The following is a 15,251-nucleotide window of genomic DNA, read 5'->3' as shown; positions in this document are numbered from 1 at the left end:
TAAGTAATTTAAAGGAAACATTAAATTATACTTTGCAATAATGAAATATTTAGGCAGTGCAGAAATTTTAATTATAATCAATATGTATTAATTCACTGCTCTTAATCACAAATGTCTATTTGGGGTATATCTACTATGAGGCATTAGTAACTCCCCTCTGCAGTATTTATATAGCATGCAGTCTTTACTGGTTATTTTCTTAAAATCTGCTACCTCTGATGTTCTTTTAGTTAGAGCTAATAGTAATCTCTGAAGCACAAACACTTGTTCTATTTCCACTGTGATAAATGAAACCTTTTCCCTGATCCAGTTGCAACATTTATCACACAAGGGTAGATAACAAGGAAGGCATCATCAACTACCTTTAAACACAGAATATCCTGAATGTTCAACAAGACTGTGACAGCAGCAGCTAAAAATCCTTTCCAATTACTTAGGGATGGCTGGTTTTTTCTGCACCCATTTGCAGTATTTTTATGTGTATAATTTTAAGCACAGTATTTTTCCCTACAACTCTGAAATCTGTCCTTGACCCACATGCTACAAAGGAAAAAGAAAAACAACAGCTGACTTTGTGAATACAACTTGAAGTCCACAAAATGACACAATATTTTAAAAAGAATACAAAATCCAAAACAGTATTTTGTTTTGTATAGTCTCCTTTAAAGGGAGCTTGCTTGCATAAGTCTATCAGTGACTATTTCCCCTCATTCTCTGAGACGATGTAGCAGTTGAGTAATCATGCAGGCTGCTCTAAAAATGTATGTGTGTCTAGTTAATTTAGGCAGTTTATTTTGATAGCATTCACCTCTTTTTGATTATAGCAGGTGTTTCAAGGATAAATTTGCTGAAAATTGTATTTTGTTTAAACAACAGCAGCAGGTACATTTATGGCCTTACTATATTAAAAAGCATTTATTGCCAGGCAGCAATAGATATAATTACAAACATTTATGACAGTAATTGGAGCTATTACTCTTGCATGGAGCCTCATGGAGACCAACATATTACCACCTGTATTTACATTTGTTACTGGTAATTGTAAAAGCTGCTGTTGTTTTTTTTAAATATGGTGCCTTACTTTAAAAAGTATGTCATATTTTTCAATGAGAGGTCTATTAGAAAATCTCTAAGAATGATAAATATAGTTTCTTCATTATCATATAACAGAATCTGATTGCAATGACATATATATATATATATACATATATATATATATATGTAATCAGATTCTGTTATATGAATATATATATATGTGTGTGTGTGTGTATATGTATATATATATATATATATATGTATATATATGTATATATATATATAATGTATTCCTGTATCCTAGCCCACACAATATATTATATCTTTTGCTCATGGATACAAGAATCCTATCAATAGAGCCTACTCAACAACCAGAGCACAAATCTTAAGACATACTCTTTATGCTCAAACTGTAACAATTTATAAATCACTACAGGTCAGAAATATTAAGAAAGCTAAATTTTATTATCACTCTTCTTATACTGCATCCAAACGTAGTGATGGGAGAAGGTCAAAGCAAGTTACTCTCCAGTGTTTTGGAGTGAGAAAAATATCTTCTATTTCTTCCAGATATAGATTTGTCTACAATAGTAAAAAGAGAAAGCCTACCATTGTACATTTCTGCAGGATTTGGCTTCTAATTTGAAGAGACTTAGATCTAATACAGCAATTCCGTGGTCCCTCCAGGTTCACTCAAATGGAATTCCATTTGCTGATTAAAGAAGGCCTCGCTCCTCCCTCCTAGGTTTTAGCTCTCCAAGTGACTAGAGAGCCCAAAGGCTCAAGACTATTGCAATGATTTCTTCCTTAGCACAATGACTCTTCCCAAAAGGTTTCTTGCTGTGAATCACCCAAGGCACTACCTGTACAGTTTATTTATGTTAAAACAAAATCCAATTGCTTAGAGTTGAAATTTAAAGTTTAAGGTTCTTTTTACAACTGCACCCTGAAAAAGTCAGACATTGAAGAACAGGTAAGGATGTAAAAAAAAGCTGTTCGGTGAATCAAAGGCTTGAAATAATTAAAACACATGCTTTGGTACCTCCAAAGCCTTAAAAAAAAATCTCAATTTAAATCCCCTATAATATAGCTAAAGATTTACATAATGACTAGACTTTTTGGTGAAAAGAAGGAGGTACCTAGCCAACTGTCTTTTAAAACAACAAAGCAGGAAACATTTAATTATAATTTGGAAAAAAATCTAAGTCATTAATCAAAAATTTAATTATAATATCCATAGGGCATTAAAGCATGATAGAACATTTGTTCATTACATTAAATACCTAATATTAAATCATTATACAATCTTTTAGGACTAAATACTGTATAATTGAAGAAAGAGACCTATGTAAGGTTTAGTTGAAAACTGATTTCACACTTTCTGCTCTTATTTCTGGGGAAGAGAAATAACTATATATTAATGTTTACTTGGTTTATATAATGGTAAAAACCCTGGCCTTGAAAAAATTCATTCTCCTGATAAAGATTAATAAGGTTTATTATTTTAAGAAGCCACTTTCCCTTGGTTCAATGCATGAAGTTCAGAGACTGAATATATAGTCTTGACGTGCTTAATGCCAGAGACACATTCTGAGAAATGTGTTGTTAGGGGATTTCATCATTGTGTGAACACCATACAGTGCACTTACACAAGCCTGTCTAGTAGAGTCCTATTGTTCCTAGGCTATAAGCCTGCACAGCATTTTACTGTACTGAATACTGTAGGCAACTGTAACACAATGGTATTTATGTATCTAAACATTGAAAAGGTACAGTAAAAATATGATAAAAAAGATAAAAAATTATATATCTCTACAGGGTACTTACAAATGGAGCTTGCAGAACTGGAGTGAGTGGTGAGTGAGAAGGCCTAGAACATTACTGTACACTACTGTACAATTTATGAATACTGTAAGCTTAGGTTACACTAAGTTTACAAAATAACATGAGGTTAAATCAAGAGCAAGATGTATGAGGCTGGTGTTGATGTAACATAACATACTGTTTTACAGCAAATTTTATAAATACTGTACAATTAAGCTACACCACAGACAATAATGTGGTGAAGGCCTGGGAGGGGCAGGTGTGGGCTGGAGGGGGGAAATGGGGGGAAAAAAACAAAGGAGACATCTGTAATATTTTGAACAATAAAGATGAAAATAGTATTTTTCTTTATAATAAATTAACCTTAGCTTACTATAACTTTTTACTTTATAAACTTTAAAAAATTTTAACTTTCCAACTCTTGAAATAATACAGCTTAAAACAGAAACACACAGTATAGCTATACAAAATTTTTTTTAAATAAAAATTCTTATTCTATAAGTTTTTTCTATTTTTTATTTTTACATTTTAAACTTTTTTTGTTAAAAACTAAAACACAAAAACACACATATTAGCCTAGGCCTCCATACAAGGTCAGGATCATCAGTATCAATGTCTCCCGCCTTTCCATCTTATTCTAGTGTAAGGTCTTCAGGGGCAGTAACACACACGGAGCTATCATCTCTTATGATAACAGTGCTTTTCTGGAAAACCTGAAGGACATGCCTGAGGCTCTTCTTAAGAAGGTGTCACTCTTTTCAGAAATATGTCCATGGTGGTTTGCTTTGTTTTTTTCTTTTCATCATATATTTGCTTATAAGCAAGTAATGCATCATGAACATCCCTCTCTATTGCCAGCTACGAGGTCACTGGGCAATAGAAAATTTTTAGCTCCATTGTAATTGTATGGGGCCACCATCTTCTATGAAGTTCATCATTTACTAAAACATCTTTATGAGGCACCTCACTGTATACAAATGGACAACACACAACAGCAAGACCATTATTCAAAACAGAATTCTGATCCACAATCTGCAGCAACTAATCCTGGAAGCCAAAGTCTGTAGCAATCAACCCAAAATGGTCAAGACTTAATAGCTGCCAGCTTTCCCCTGCCCCCATGTCCAGTGTAAAACCAATCAGACAAAGCCACATATCCTCCCCTAACCAATCACATTGGAGGTCTTGCCTCTAGATTAGCCTGCTTCCAAATTTCCAGCCATCTGAACATATCAAAAGCTTCCTCTCCTTCCTCCTCACCCCCCTTCCCCCAACCTAAATTTTCCTGTCTGCCTTTGAGTCTCTGCCAAATCCAAGTGAAGATGGCTGGCTCCCTTGCTATAGCAAGCTCTGAATAAACAGCCTTTGCTTGTTCTCATTTAGGTGGTCTCTATTTCCACAAAGTCATATAAAGGCTTTTCTCATAGTAAAAAGAAAACTCAAAGAGACAGAATAATTTCCCTCAAGAAACAGCATTTAATATTTAGTGATTCAAAGTTAATCAAATACAAAAAGTGAAATTATATATATATACTCCACATTTTCTATTGCCCCAGAAATAGAGGACATGTAGAATTCTTTGGCAGCTCAGTTTCAACTAGTATTATAATTCAACTTTGCAACTGTCAATGATTCACTTAAAGTTAAAAAAATAATATTATTATAGAGTTAAGAATATTTCAATCATGTAGGAAAATATTATCCTTCAATAACTGTCATAAAATACCCTGGAGAAGAGTATTTCACATGGTTGAAAAGGTAACAGCAGCTACAACCTACAGGCAAATCTGACTGTAAACTCTTGCAGTGATGAGTAATTACATGAGATTTCTAAATCTAATTTTATTTTAATCTTCATTTCTGCTTCCTGCTCTCCATGTTTTACCTTTCAAAAGGACTTCTATCTTCAACAACCACTTTTTTCTCTAAAAAGACACATCAGCAGATTGCATTTCTTGCCTTTGGTATGTGTTCTCAGATCTTATGGTTAGAATATGCTTGCCCATATTCTAACCATGACTCTACCCTGTCATTCCTGTACCCAGACCCTGGACCTCCTGTTCTGATGCCAACCTGCTGAGGTTGGCCAAGCCATCTCTGCCACCTGGTACTCAGCTGGAGATTAATAGTAACCTTTCAGCACTATAGACAGCATCTAAAATTATGGTTTATAATTTTTAAGGATGTGTGGAAATGCCCATGATGTCACATCATGTCACAAAAAGAGGTATAATTTCAACTATATAGATAAAAGCACAGAGAAATAGTGGTTAAAATATTTTAAGTAAGTCTTCTGGCATCATTCTAAGTCCTTTAGGTATGTTAATTCCTTTAATCCTTTTAATAACTCTTTGAGGTAGGTTTTATAATGAATTCCACTTTATAGATTAGGAAACTGAAGCACAGAGTGGTTGAATCCAAGAGTTAATAAGAATTAGAGCCAGAATTTGTACTCAAGCAAGCTGGACTCAGAATTTGTGCTTTTAACCAGTATGTTATATTGCTACTAACCAAATAGGGAAGAGCCTGGGTTGTAGGTTCAAGTACCAAAAGCAAATTACTTCCCTGTGTTTCAGCTTCTTTATCTTTAGTAGAAGGTATCTGCATCTCAAAGGGCAGTGGAAAGGATTAAATGAGCTAAGGTATATGAAGTGCTAAGAAGAACACTTGACACACAATGACCACTCAGTAAATGTTAGTTATTACTATTATTATCATCGTATTATATGTACATTTAGACCTAGAAAGAACTAGGAAGATTGACCAAAGCGATAATAATATGAATCTGATTATATCTACATGTAAGAATATAAGGCTGATATTTATAAATATTCCCTTAAGGGATGGAAACAAAATTTCTGGAAGAAATTTTGTGAATTCTTCCTGAATACTGATATAGGCACTGAATATAAGAGGGCAATGATAGAAAGCAATATTATCGTAACAATATTGTAACATAACAATAATTAACATTTATTAGGTATTAACTATTTGTCAGACATTGTTCTTGGTAATCTACAACAACTCTGTGAGGTAAGTAATATAATTAGTCCCATTTTATACATGGGGAAAGGAGAACAGAGAGGTATCATAGCTTGCCCTGGGTCATGCAACTAGTAAGTGATGTAAATATAAATTCTGGGTGCCAAGAGAAAGTGTGTGAGATAGGCTACATCTTTTCTGGGTCTTTATGGCTACCACATTTCCGCTAAGTTTCTAAAACTTTGGCTGAATAAATTAGAAATTGATAGTTGGACTAAATGTGTAATTGTACCTTCTAATTCACAGTATGCTGACTGGCCCCTCTTCCTTTGAAATAATGCTTTCATATTATTTTTATAATTAAAAACAAAAGTATATTTTAAAAAGTTTTAATATGTTTTTATTGATTTCAGAGAGGGGAAGGGGGAAGGAGAGAACAGTAGAAACATCAATGATGAGATAGAATCATTGATCAGCTGCTTCCTGCACACCCCCATAGGAAATTGAGCTTGCAACTCAGGCATGTGCCCTGACTAGGAACCTAACCACGATCTCCAGGCACAAAAATGTATTTTAAAAAGACTCAGAGATTAAAATAATTCTTGACTAGTTACAGATTTAAATCTAGTCTGATAATAATCACAGATGTTTGCTCTTAGTTTCAAATTCCACCAGAGTAGTTATGTAACACTTGTGAGCACTATTCGGTCTAGCAAAGAACAATACAGAAGATTAAAAAAAAAAAAAAAACACAGTAGAAAAGGGTAAGAGAAATAAACAGTAAAAAAATAAGGAAGGAAAGAACAAAAGTACAAGATACAGGATCACAGTGTAGCAACAATTCTGGTAGATGATTTTATTAAGTGGTACCAACATCTACTCTAGTTGTCCTCAGACTGCCCTTCTAAGGCATTTATTCCTGAGCCTTACTCACTTGGCAATAACTGAGGCACTAACTAGAATGGAGTGACTAGGATTTGGCTAAATTTATTGACTCTCATAAAAACTTCTTACTGTATCTTTAGCCACATTATTTCTAGTTGGGGCAGATCTGAGTTGGTCCCTGAGTGTATAATTACTCTATAAGTAATCACCAGGAGTATTCCCTATAAGCAACTCTAAAGAGGGAACTACTAATATAGTCCATTCAAGCTAGCATATGACAAAAGTCTTTTATCTCCATTTCGGGAACTATTTGTATTTTTGGCAGCATACTTATTTTCCTAATTGCAATTTGTTTAAGCTAATATTAAAATTTGTTTATATTCTTTGAGATCTGGCAACAGTAAGAAGTGGTGCCAGAAACAGGGACAATCTGGTCTACAATAAAAACCTTACTGCAACCTCATGGAGAATATACAAAATAAAATATTGGTATATCATAGGATCGCATCAAATTGTACATAGTATAATATGCAAAAAACCAAAACAAACACCCCCCCCCCTCCACACACACACACACACACACACAAAACCCCACAGAAAAGGAGATTTGCTTTTCTGCAGTTCTCTGCTAGGAAACATATACGGAATAAACTGAACTTGAGAGAGAAAAAAAGCAAAACAAACATTTGATTTAGTCCCAAATAAATATGGGATTTATTTACTACTAACATGAGGTCATTTAAAATAAATTTATAATGGATTTAAATAATGAAGGGCCTTTATTACTTATCTCTGATATATCTATGCTCCTTCAAAATTAATCTAACAGTGATTAGTAAAACATATTGATCTGAAAATAATTTCTTTTTCCCCTCAAACACAAAATTGAAATCTCTGTATGTCCCAAAACAGCCTGTTTTGAGTGAAAGGTTATTGTTTTGGCCAAAATAAAGGAGAGAGTTTGGTTTTGGTAGAGTGAAGAGTTGAGGAAGAATGGGATATACCATGATGCTGAGGTCAACCTCTGAAGAATGAGGGTAATGACTCCGTGAGAAACCTCATATGTAAGTAGATTATTTTTATTTCTGAGAAATAAAAAACATTTCTCTATTCAGTAGTACCTTATTTTCTCAATTCAATGTAAAATTTTATTTTTCTTAAGGAAGCGGAATAAAAAATTGACCCTAAAACTATAGTTGCCATTTGCTACATCTGAAATAGTTAGCAAAAATAAGTTTGTGAAATACCAGACACATAGATCAAATGATCTGGAGAATTCTGAAAAAGCAATACTATATGACTTTAGATCAGTATGTTTTACCACAAAAATTCAAAATGATATTCACATATTCTAAAAAATACCCAAAACTTTATCTGACATTTTGGAATGTTGCCTATAAAGTCTGATTGTGTAATTAATTTGGTACCATATGTCCTCATAAGATTAAGGCTGGTAACATGTGGCATGAGACTAAGAGTCCAACTTTCAACTGGTTAATTCTTCTCCAAAACAGAACATTGATTCTTTAATAATCCATGATTTTGATTACCATAGTATATATTGGTTTGTAACAGAATCTGACCTACACTTAGTTTTGTAAAAATGTGCGTGCTGGCAATTACACTTACACTCTTTCTTTATTCAGTTACTTCTATTATGTAGAAATCAATAACAGTGTTTACTTAAAAAACCTATTACACTCTAAATGAGATGTTTGATTTCAAGAGTTTACTTAGCTTGAAAGTAAACAAATTAAACTTGTTCCTTGTGGGATTAAGGTGTACTTGAGAGTTCCCAACCACACAATTATTTTAACATGTCATTCTAACTAGATCCACAATAACAGTGGTTTTTAATTTTATGAAGAGACTTTGTTATGACAAAAAGAGAGAATCAGAAATGGGCTTTTTAGGTAAAAAATACATTTTTGCAAATTATAACTTTCAGCAGAGATCTAATCAGTGAAGAAATTCTTATTAATGTGTATTATAGGTAAGAGATATATAAAAAATTAATTCACCCCCAATGCAGTCAAATAATACCTGTCCTCCATAATGACTGAATAAATATAGGGTAAACAGGCTATGAGACTTGCCCACTTATTTTATTTTATTTTTCTATTTTTTTTTAAATATATTTTATTGATTTTTTTACAGAGAAGAAGAGAAAGAGATAGTCAGAAACATCGATGAGAGAGAAACATTGATCAGCTGCCTCCTGCACATCTCCTACTGGGGATGTGCCCGCAACCCAGGTACATGCCCTTGACCGGAATCGAACCTGGGAACCTTCAGTCCGCAGGCCGACGCTCTATCCACTGAGCCAAACCGGTTTCGGCTGCCCACTTATTTTAGATAAAGTTTTTGTTCCACAGCTGTTCACAGCCCAGTTATCCCTCTGCCATCCATCCCTATCCTGTTCTAAGACTGCTCTAGTATTCCAGTCTACTTTTTACTTTCTCTAGGATACAGTTCCACAAGCCCAAACCAGTCAGTCTAAGAATGAATTAACTTCCAGGGCACCCTGAAAACTGCAATCTTTGTAGGTTTCTACTTTGGGGGCAGACACAGGACCTCATTTTCAGAGTGACACGCTTCCCTAGAATCTTACTGCATAATGCTGGGACTCGTCTCCAGCCTCCAAGGATGAAAATTCTTTCATTTCATTACCTAGATGTCTCTCTAGCTCCTTTTGTAAAGATTACTGTACTACAGTACAACTGAGAATAGTATTGTCTAGTCAGCTATTAGCTTGTTCTGAAGTTGTTACTTATAAATTGTAGGTAAAAAAGGAAGCAGAAACTTCTTTAAATGGGCCAGTTCATCTGGCTTAATACCCATATCTTACTAGTATTGCATATGATTTTTCGATTATTTCAATATTTAACTTGTAATCACATATAATTAATAGAAAATGTAAGGCTGCTTCTAGGATGTCTTCTGTTTTGTCTTTCAACAGAGTTCTTAATGATCTTCTAACTCTATTCAGTTGGTATATAGTCATGAAATCTCAATTTCATTCACTATTCACGTAAATAAAATTGGATTGCAAAAAAACATATATCAAAATATATTGAGAAAATAACTTTTAATCCCAGGGAAACATGATGTTTTCCAAATCATTTTAAAGACCTATTACACTATTTTTTATTCATTCAATGACAATTTATTAAATCTTTAATAAGACAAAACACTGGAAACTGAACCCTAACACCCTTCTTAAATCTCTGTTAGTATGGGAGTACACTTGACCCTGAAATTGCCTTATAAAATTCTATTTGAACAAAATGTGTTCTCTCTTCTATACCTTATTGTCGGTCCTAATCGTGACTTTCAGTTGTGGTAGTACACGTTCCACTTCTAGACTCCATTCTGCAGCATCTGTTGTAGATTCTAAAATATCTTCTTGTTTGGCAGACTCGTTCAAATCCTAAGAAAAGAAAGATATCACAAGATTGAGAGTTTATAAAAAGAAGTGGTAAAATTTTGAGGCATTTTAGCAGAACTACACAATTTATATCAAGCATGGGTAGTGTTAAAATTACAGTGACAGAAGAAATTCTTTTCTGTCCTAATCTATGTTGAAAGAAAATAATGCACCAACTTGGTAGAATAGCAAAATAAATATTTTTTAAAAGATGCAAATATATGATTCAATTATTTTTACAAAGGACAATGTTTTTGAGATATCAGAGTGAACTCAATGGGAAATAATTTCAAATGGACAAGCCGTGCAAGTATGTTAATTGGTAACAGTAGAGGAGATACAAACACTTTTGGTAAGAAAACATTGTCTTACTGACAATACAACACCAAATCTGAAAGACAAAAAAGATAAGATCCCACAGGCAAAGGGCTTATCATTTATAGACTTTAGATTCAGAATTAAAGTAATATTCTGGTTAGGTCAAACTATAATGCAGCTTACAAATGTGATTTAATACAGACCTATTTGACTCAAATAGGGTGGGGCCATATTTCTGCACTTGGTTTCTGCTGCTGAGTAAGAAAATAAATTCATGCCTGTTTTTGAATAAAAAAGAAAATCATTCTCCCCCCTTCCCCATTTTCTCAGCCCTTCAAATTTCAGCACCTAGTGTGTAGAAATCTGAAAAAGTAAAAAATATATAAATTAATGATTTAAAGATAAAGCCTAATGCATTAGTTTTGGTAGCAAGTTTTCCATTTAAGCTCCCTTGATAAATTACAAGAAAATGTAAGGAAAAATATGAAAACCTATTAATATAGAAGAAAAGAAACCCAAGAGATGTAAGTAGCCAAATACAGTGTATAAAACTTACATAGATTCTAATTTGAACAAGCAATCTGTAAAAAGACGTTGTTGAGACAATCAGGGAAATTTTAATGTGGAAGAATATTAGACAATATTAAGGAACTATTAATTTTATAGATATGATAATGTCATGGTGGTTGTTTTTAAAAAGGCCTTATAAACTAGAAATAAATGCTAAAATATTCCAGGTGATTTGACAAGATGTCTGAAATTTACTTTAAAATTATGGGGCAAATAAAGGAGGGGGTGCTTTAGAGGAAGCACAATTGACAAAATGTTAGCCATTGAAACTGGGTAATGTTGCATAGGAGTTCATTGTCATATGCTCTCTAATTTGGTATATGTTTGAAATATACCATAATACAAAATTTAAAAATAAAAGACTATATATACTATATCAATAACCTCATGGTGAAATTACATTCCCAATGTTAATTTATGTCACTAACACAATTCTCAAATGAAAGCTCATTAGACAAATCTTTCTAATCTAGTCTAAAACTAAGTCCAAGAATAAACTTATATTGGAATTTGTATTTTAGTGGGAGCCTGAGGTCTTCAGGGGCTTTGAACTCATTCCCAATTGAGTGTCCAGGGCACTGCGGACAAGAAAGCCTCTCTCTTCTACCTCCTAGCTCAGATTAGCAGGTTATAAATAGACACAGAGCCTTCAAAGGGACATATATTACTTTTAGTTCAAAAATTCAGGGAGCTTACAGTTCTAACCACACAATTAAAAGATGGATAACTAATATATGCTTTTACATTTTACACTATGTTGTCTGAATTCATTGTTATTCTATTTAAACAACCAGAAGAATAAAAAATAAAAGATTTAAGAAAAGTAGAATGTGGAAACTCTAAATAAAAAATGTTCAATATTCTATTGTGCACATTTCAGTGCTCCTTTAAATACAGAAACATTGTATTATTTTGAGTACTTATTAGAATGCTATGTGTGTCTCTATATAAATTGAATCCAGGGTAGCATAAGAGCACCACAGCTGGGAAGGGGTGGCAGTATTCACTAAGTAGACATGTGTGAAGTTATATGAGAATATAGTGATGGCAGAAGAAGAGATGCTGTGTCTCCCAGTTGAAACGTAAAGCCATGGCAAAAGGTCTTAGTCATGTTAACTCCACATTGACACCCTTGAGCATGCATATATTTTGAGGAGCCAGATAATTGCAACTTAATGGCACATCCCACTACTTGTTCCCGGCTCTAGGAAGCCGAATTTTCACTGGCTCATTTTCTATAGCAGACAGGGTAGATTTATGGGGATAGGGGTGGGAGGATGTATGCACTGCTAGTGGTATATAAGTCTGACATTTGGTGCAGGTGTGTGGTATATATATAGGTTTGCTCCTGCCAGGATTATGGACCCCCATATCTCAATCCAACAGAGCCAGGCTAAGCCAAAGGGGCATATCCTCTGAGCAGCAGGTTTGTATGATTCTTAACAGAATGTAGATATTCTAGACACTGATTTAAAAATAAGTTTTATCTGCCCTGGCTGGTGTGGCTCAGTTGGTTGGGCATCGTCCCATGCACTGAAAGGATGTTGGTTCAATTCCCAGACTGGGTACATGCCCAGGTTTTAGGCTTGATCCCCAGTAAGGGGTGTACAGGGGGCAGCCAATCTACAGTATGTTCTGCTCTCACATTGATGTTTCTCTCTCTCCCTCTTCCTTCTTCTCTAAAAATTGAATGCAGGTCTTAAAAAAACAGAAAAGAAAAAATAGGTTTGATGTATGGAGCCACTCTTTGGGTAAATTGAAGTTGGTTATTACTGATTAAATCCCTGAGCCAATACTTCCAACCCCATGCCCTCATTCCCACCTCTCCTTCTTTCATTCCTTACAGGAAGGTGAAGTCCAGAATCCCCAAACTAGGCCAGAGAGGGTACCAACCCATATTCTCACTTTCTTCAGGCCTAAACATAGAATTGTTCAAGTTGGCATAACATACTCAAAAATTTTACTCAAGGAAGGGCACATTTCCCTAATTTTCACAAATGCAAACGGGTTAGCAGTGACCCTGTATGAATCTGACTCATAATCTAAGAGTAGGATACATGGAGATCAAACACTCCGTTAAGATATCCCTGTGTATAAGTTCTTTGTTTCTATATGGGGCCTTTTAGTAAGTCACATTTACCCTTTTTAGCTTATTATCTGGTCCCATAAGCAATGATTTGCTACCTCCTATTCCCAATGTTCTAAAATGTTTTGATGTAGGAGTTTTCTTCACTCCTAGGCCACAGTTAACACACTGAGGGAAATAGCCCAGTTACTAAGTGAAGAAAAGTCAAAAAGAGAACATTAAGCTTGATAGAGCAGCATTAACTGATTCAAACTATATAGCCTCTTTCTACTTCCATGTTACACATCTATTTCATAACCTCATTCCTCACTCAAAATTTCCTAGTGCCTGATAAGTGGATACATTAACTGAGCAAGTCCTACACACAAAGTATAAATCATTTTAAAGCTATATAGCATGCCTTGGTTATAATACATACTTTGGGAAAACCTTTCCTTTCCAATTGTTTCCCCATTTAACAAATGGTATTTTATGTGAAGCTATTAGTAAAAGAGAAACAAACTGCTGTTTCCATTTAATCAAAATTTTATATCATCATGACACAGTTCCTCTCTGAAACAACATTAACTAAGATAAAGAATAGCTCTGGGGAAATTGCGTTTTCCAGTTAATGCTGCTGAAGAAACAATTAGACGCTCAATAATACACAGGCTATCCAGAAGTCTCATTTATAATTAATTAATTTACCAATAAGCCATTTGTTAAGCTCCCATAACATGCAAGGTGAGAATCCAGGCACTGTGCTCAGTGTGGAAAGATAACAGGATTTAATCCATGCCTGCATAGAGTTTACAGCCTATTAGGAAGAGTCTGAGACTGGTTAATGGGGGTAAAAATTGGTCCTAAGAAAAAGAAACTGATGAGAACTGACTCTAATACCACCAAAGGAAGAATTAAAGACACAGTGTAAACCATCCCATAACAACCCTGGACTGCAATAGTGGGGCATGTTCAAAAATTAGGCATGCAGTGTTAGTGGCCTGCTCAGAATCCTTTCCAGGAAGTAATCTCCTCTTTTCCCAGGTAATATTAATGGGATGATTAAGCATCTAAAGAAATACTATGTTCTCTCTGTGTGTATGCATACATAAATTAAAGTATTTCCAAAACTTGTCTAATTATGAATACCCTATAACACTTTCCTAGATCACTGACTGAGAAACACCGTGTTAGTAAAGGGAATATATATGGCTGCAAGGGTGAACCCAAGAGTGAAGCTCAAGACTCATGCATTCTTGAGAAGACATTTCCTTGGAAATGAAGATCCCAAGTTGGAAGTTACAGAGAAATCACAAGTTCAGGTGGGAGCCTGGCCAGTAGAATCTAGATCACAAGGGCCAGGATAGAAATAGAATTCACAGACTTCCAGGTGAAAATGGGAGATGAAGGGAGGGCCAGAAGATCACAGCACTAAACTAGTAGTGAAGCAAGAGCAAGTGGAGATGCTTGAGTCTTCAATTACCAAGCCCATTCCTATCTCTTAGGAGGATGAGGCACCACTGTCAGACTGGATACTGGATATGATTGATTCCAGACTAAATGATAACAGACAGCCACAACGTTTTGCATTCTTGTCTGTTTTTAAAGTATTCCAATAGCTTCTCTTGTTATCAAGATGCCAAGGGATCACCTTTGGATATTTCCTTGATTGCCTAGAGTAGCTCTTCCTCCTCCTAAACAGCTGTGGGTTTGGAAACCTAATATCCAGGATTGTTAGAATTTAGGTAAAGTAAGAATACAGGGGGAGAGGGCAGAAAGTGAGAGCTTGACAAGTTGGGACTCTTCACAGAAATTTTAAAAAATGGAAGTGGTTATATATACTTATTTTGGTTGCTCAGAGGCTTTTTTTATTTTTATTTTTGCATTCTTCCTAATTTCATGCTTTGTTAAAGATAGGATAGGTGGCCAAGAAGCTAAGAAGTAAATATAATATATATGGTATTACCATAAATTAAACAGGATTTCTCCTAAGGGTATCTAGTGTCCCTCTTTCTTTAGCATACTATAAAATAAAGAGTTTATATGCTAATTAGACCTAACAGCAGAATGACCATCTGGACAACCTTCCAGACGAAGTGAGGGCCAGCTGAGGCTACAAGGGCCCCTTGAACGAATTTTGTGCAT

The 15,251-nt window shown here is 34.6% G+C and overlaps 1 protein-coding gene across 1 annotated transcript in view; it reads right to left on the bottom strand.

The window, feature by feature from the left end:
• IFT57 (intraflagellar transport 57) overlaps window positions 1–15,251 on the bottom strand; it is a 69,178-nt gene that overhangs the window by 21,616 nt on the left and 32,311 nt on the right. Inside the window, exon 6 of the mRNA XM_081085226.1 lies at window positions 10,034–10,156. Coding sequence (XP_080941352.1) covers window positions 10,034–10,156 — 123 coding nt within the window. The remainder of the gene's footprint in view (window positions 1–10,033; window positions 10,157–15,251) is intronic.

The sequence above is a fragment of the Myotis nattereri genome (genome assembly GCF_964212035.1).
Source record: "Myotis nattereri genome assembly, chromosome: 3".
Lineage (NCBI taxonomy): Eukaryota > Metazoa > Chordata > Mammalia > Chiroptera > Vespertilionidae > Myotis > Myotis nattereri.
The sequence above is the reverse complement of the archived record's forward strand: the minus strand, read 5'-3'. Positions and strand labels throughout refer to the sequence as shown.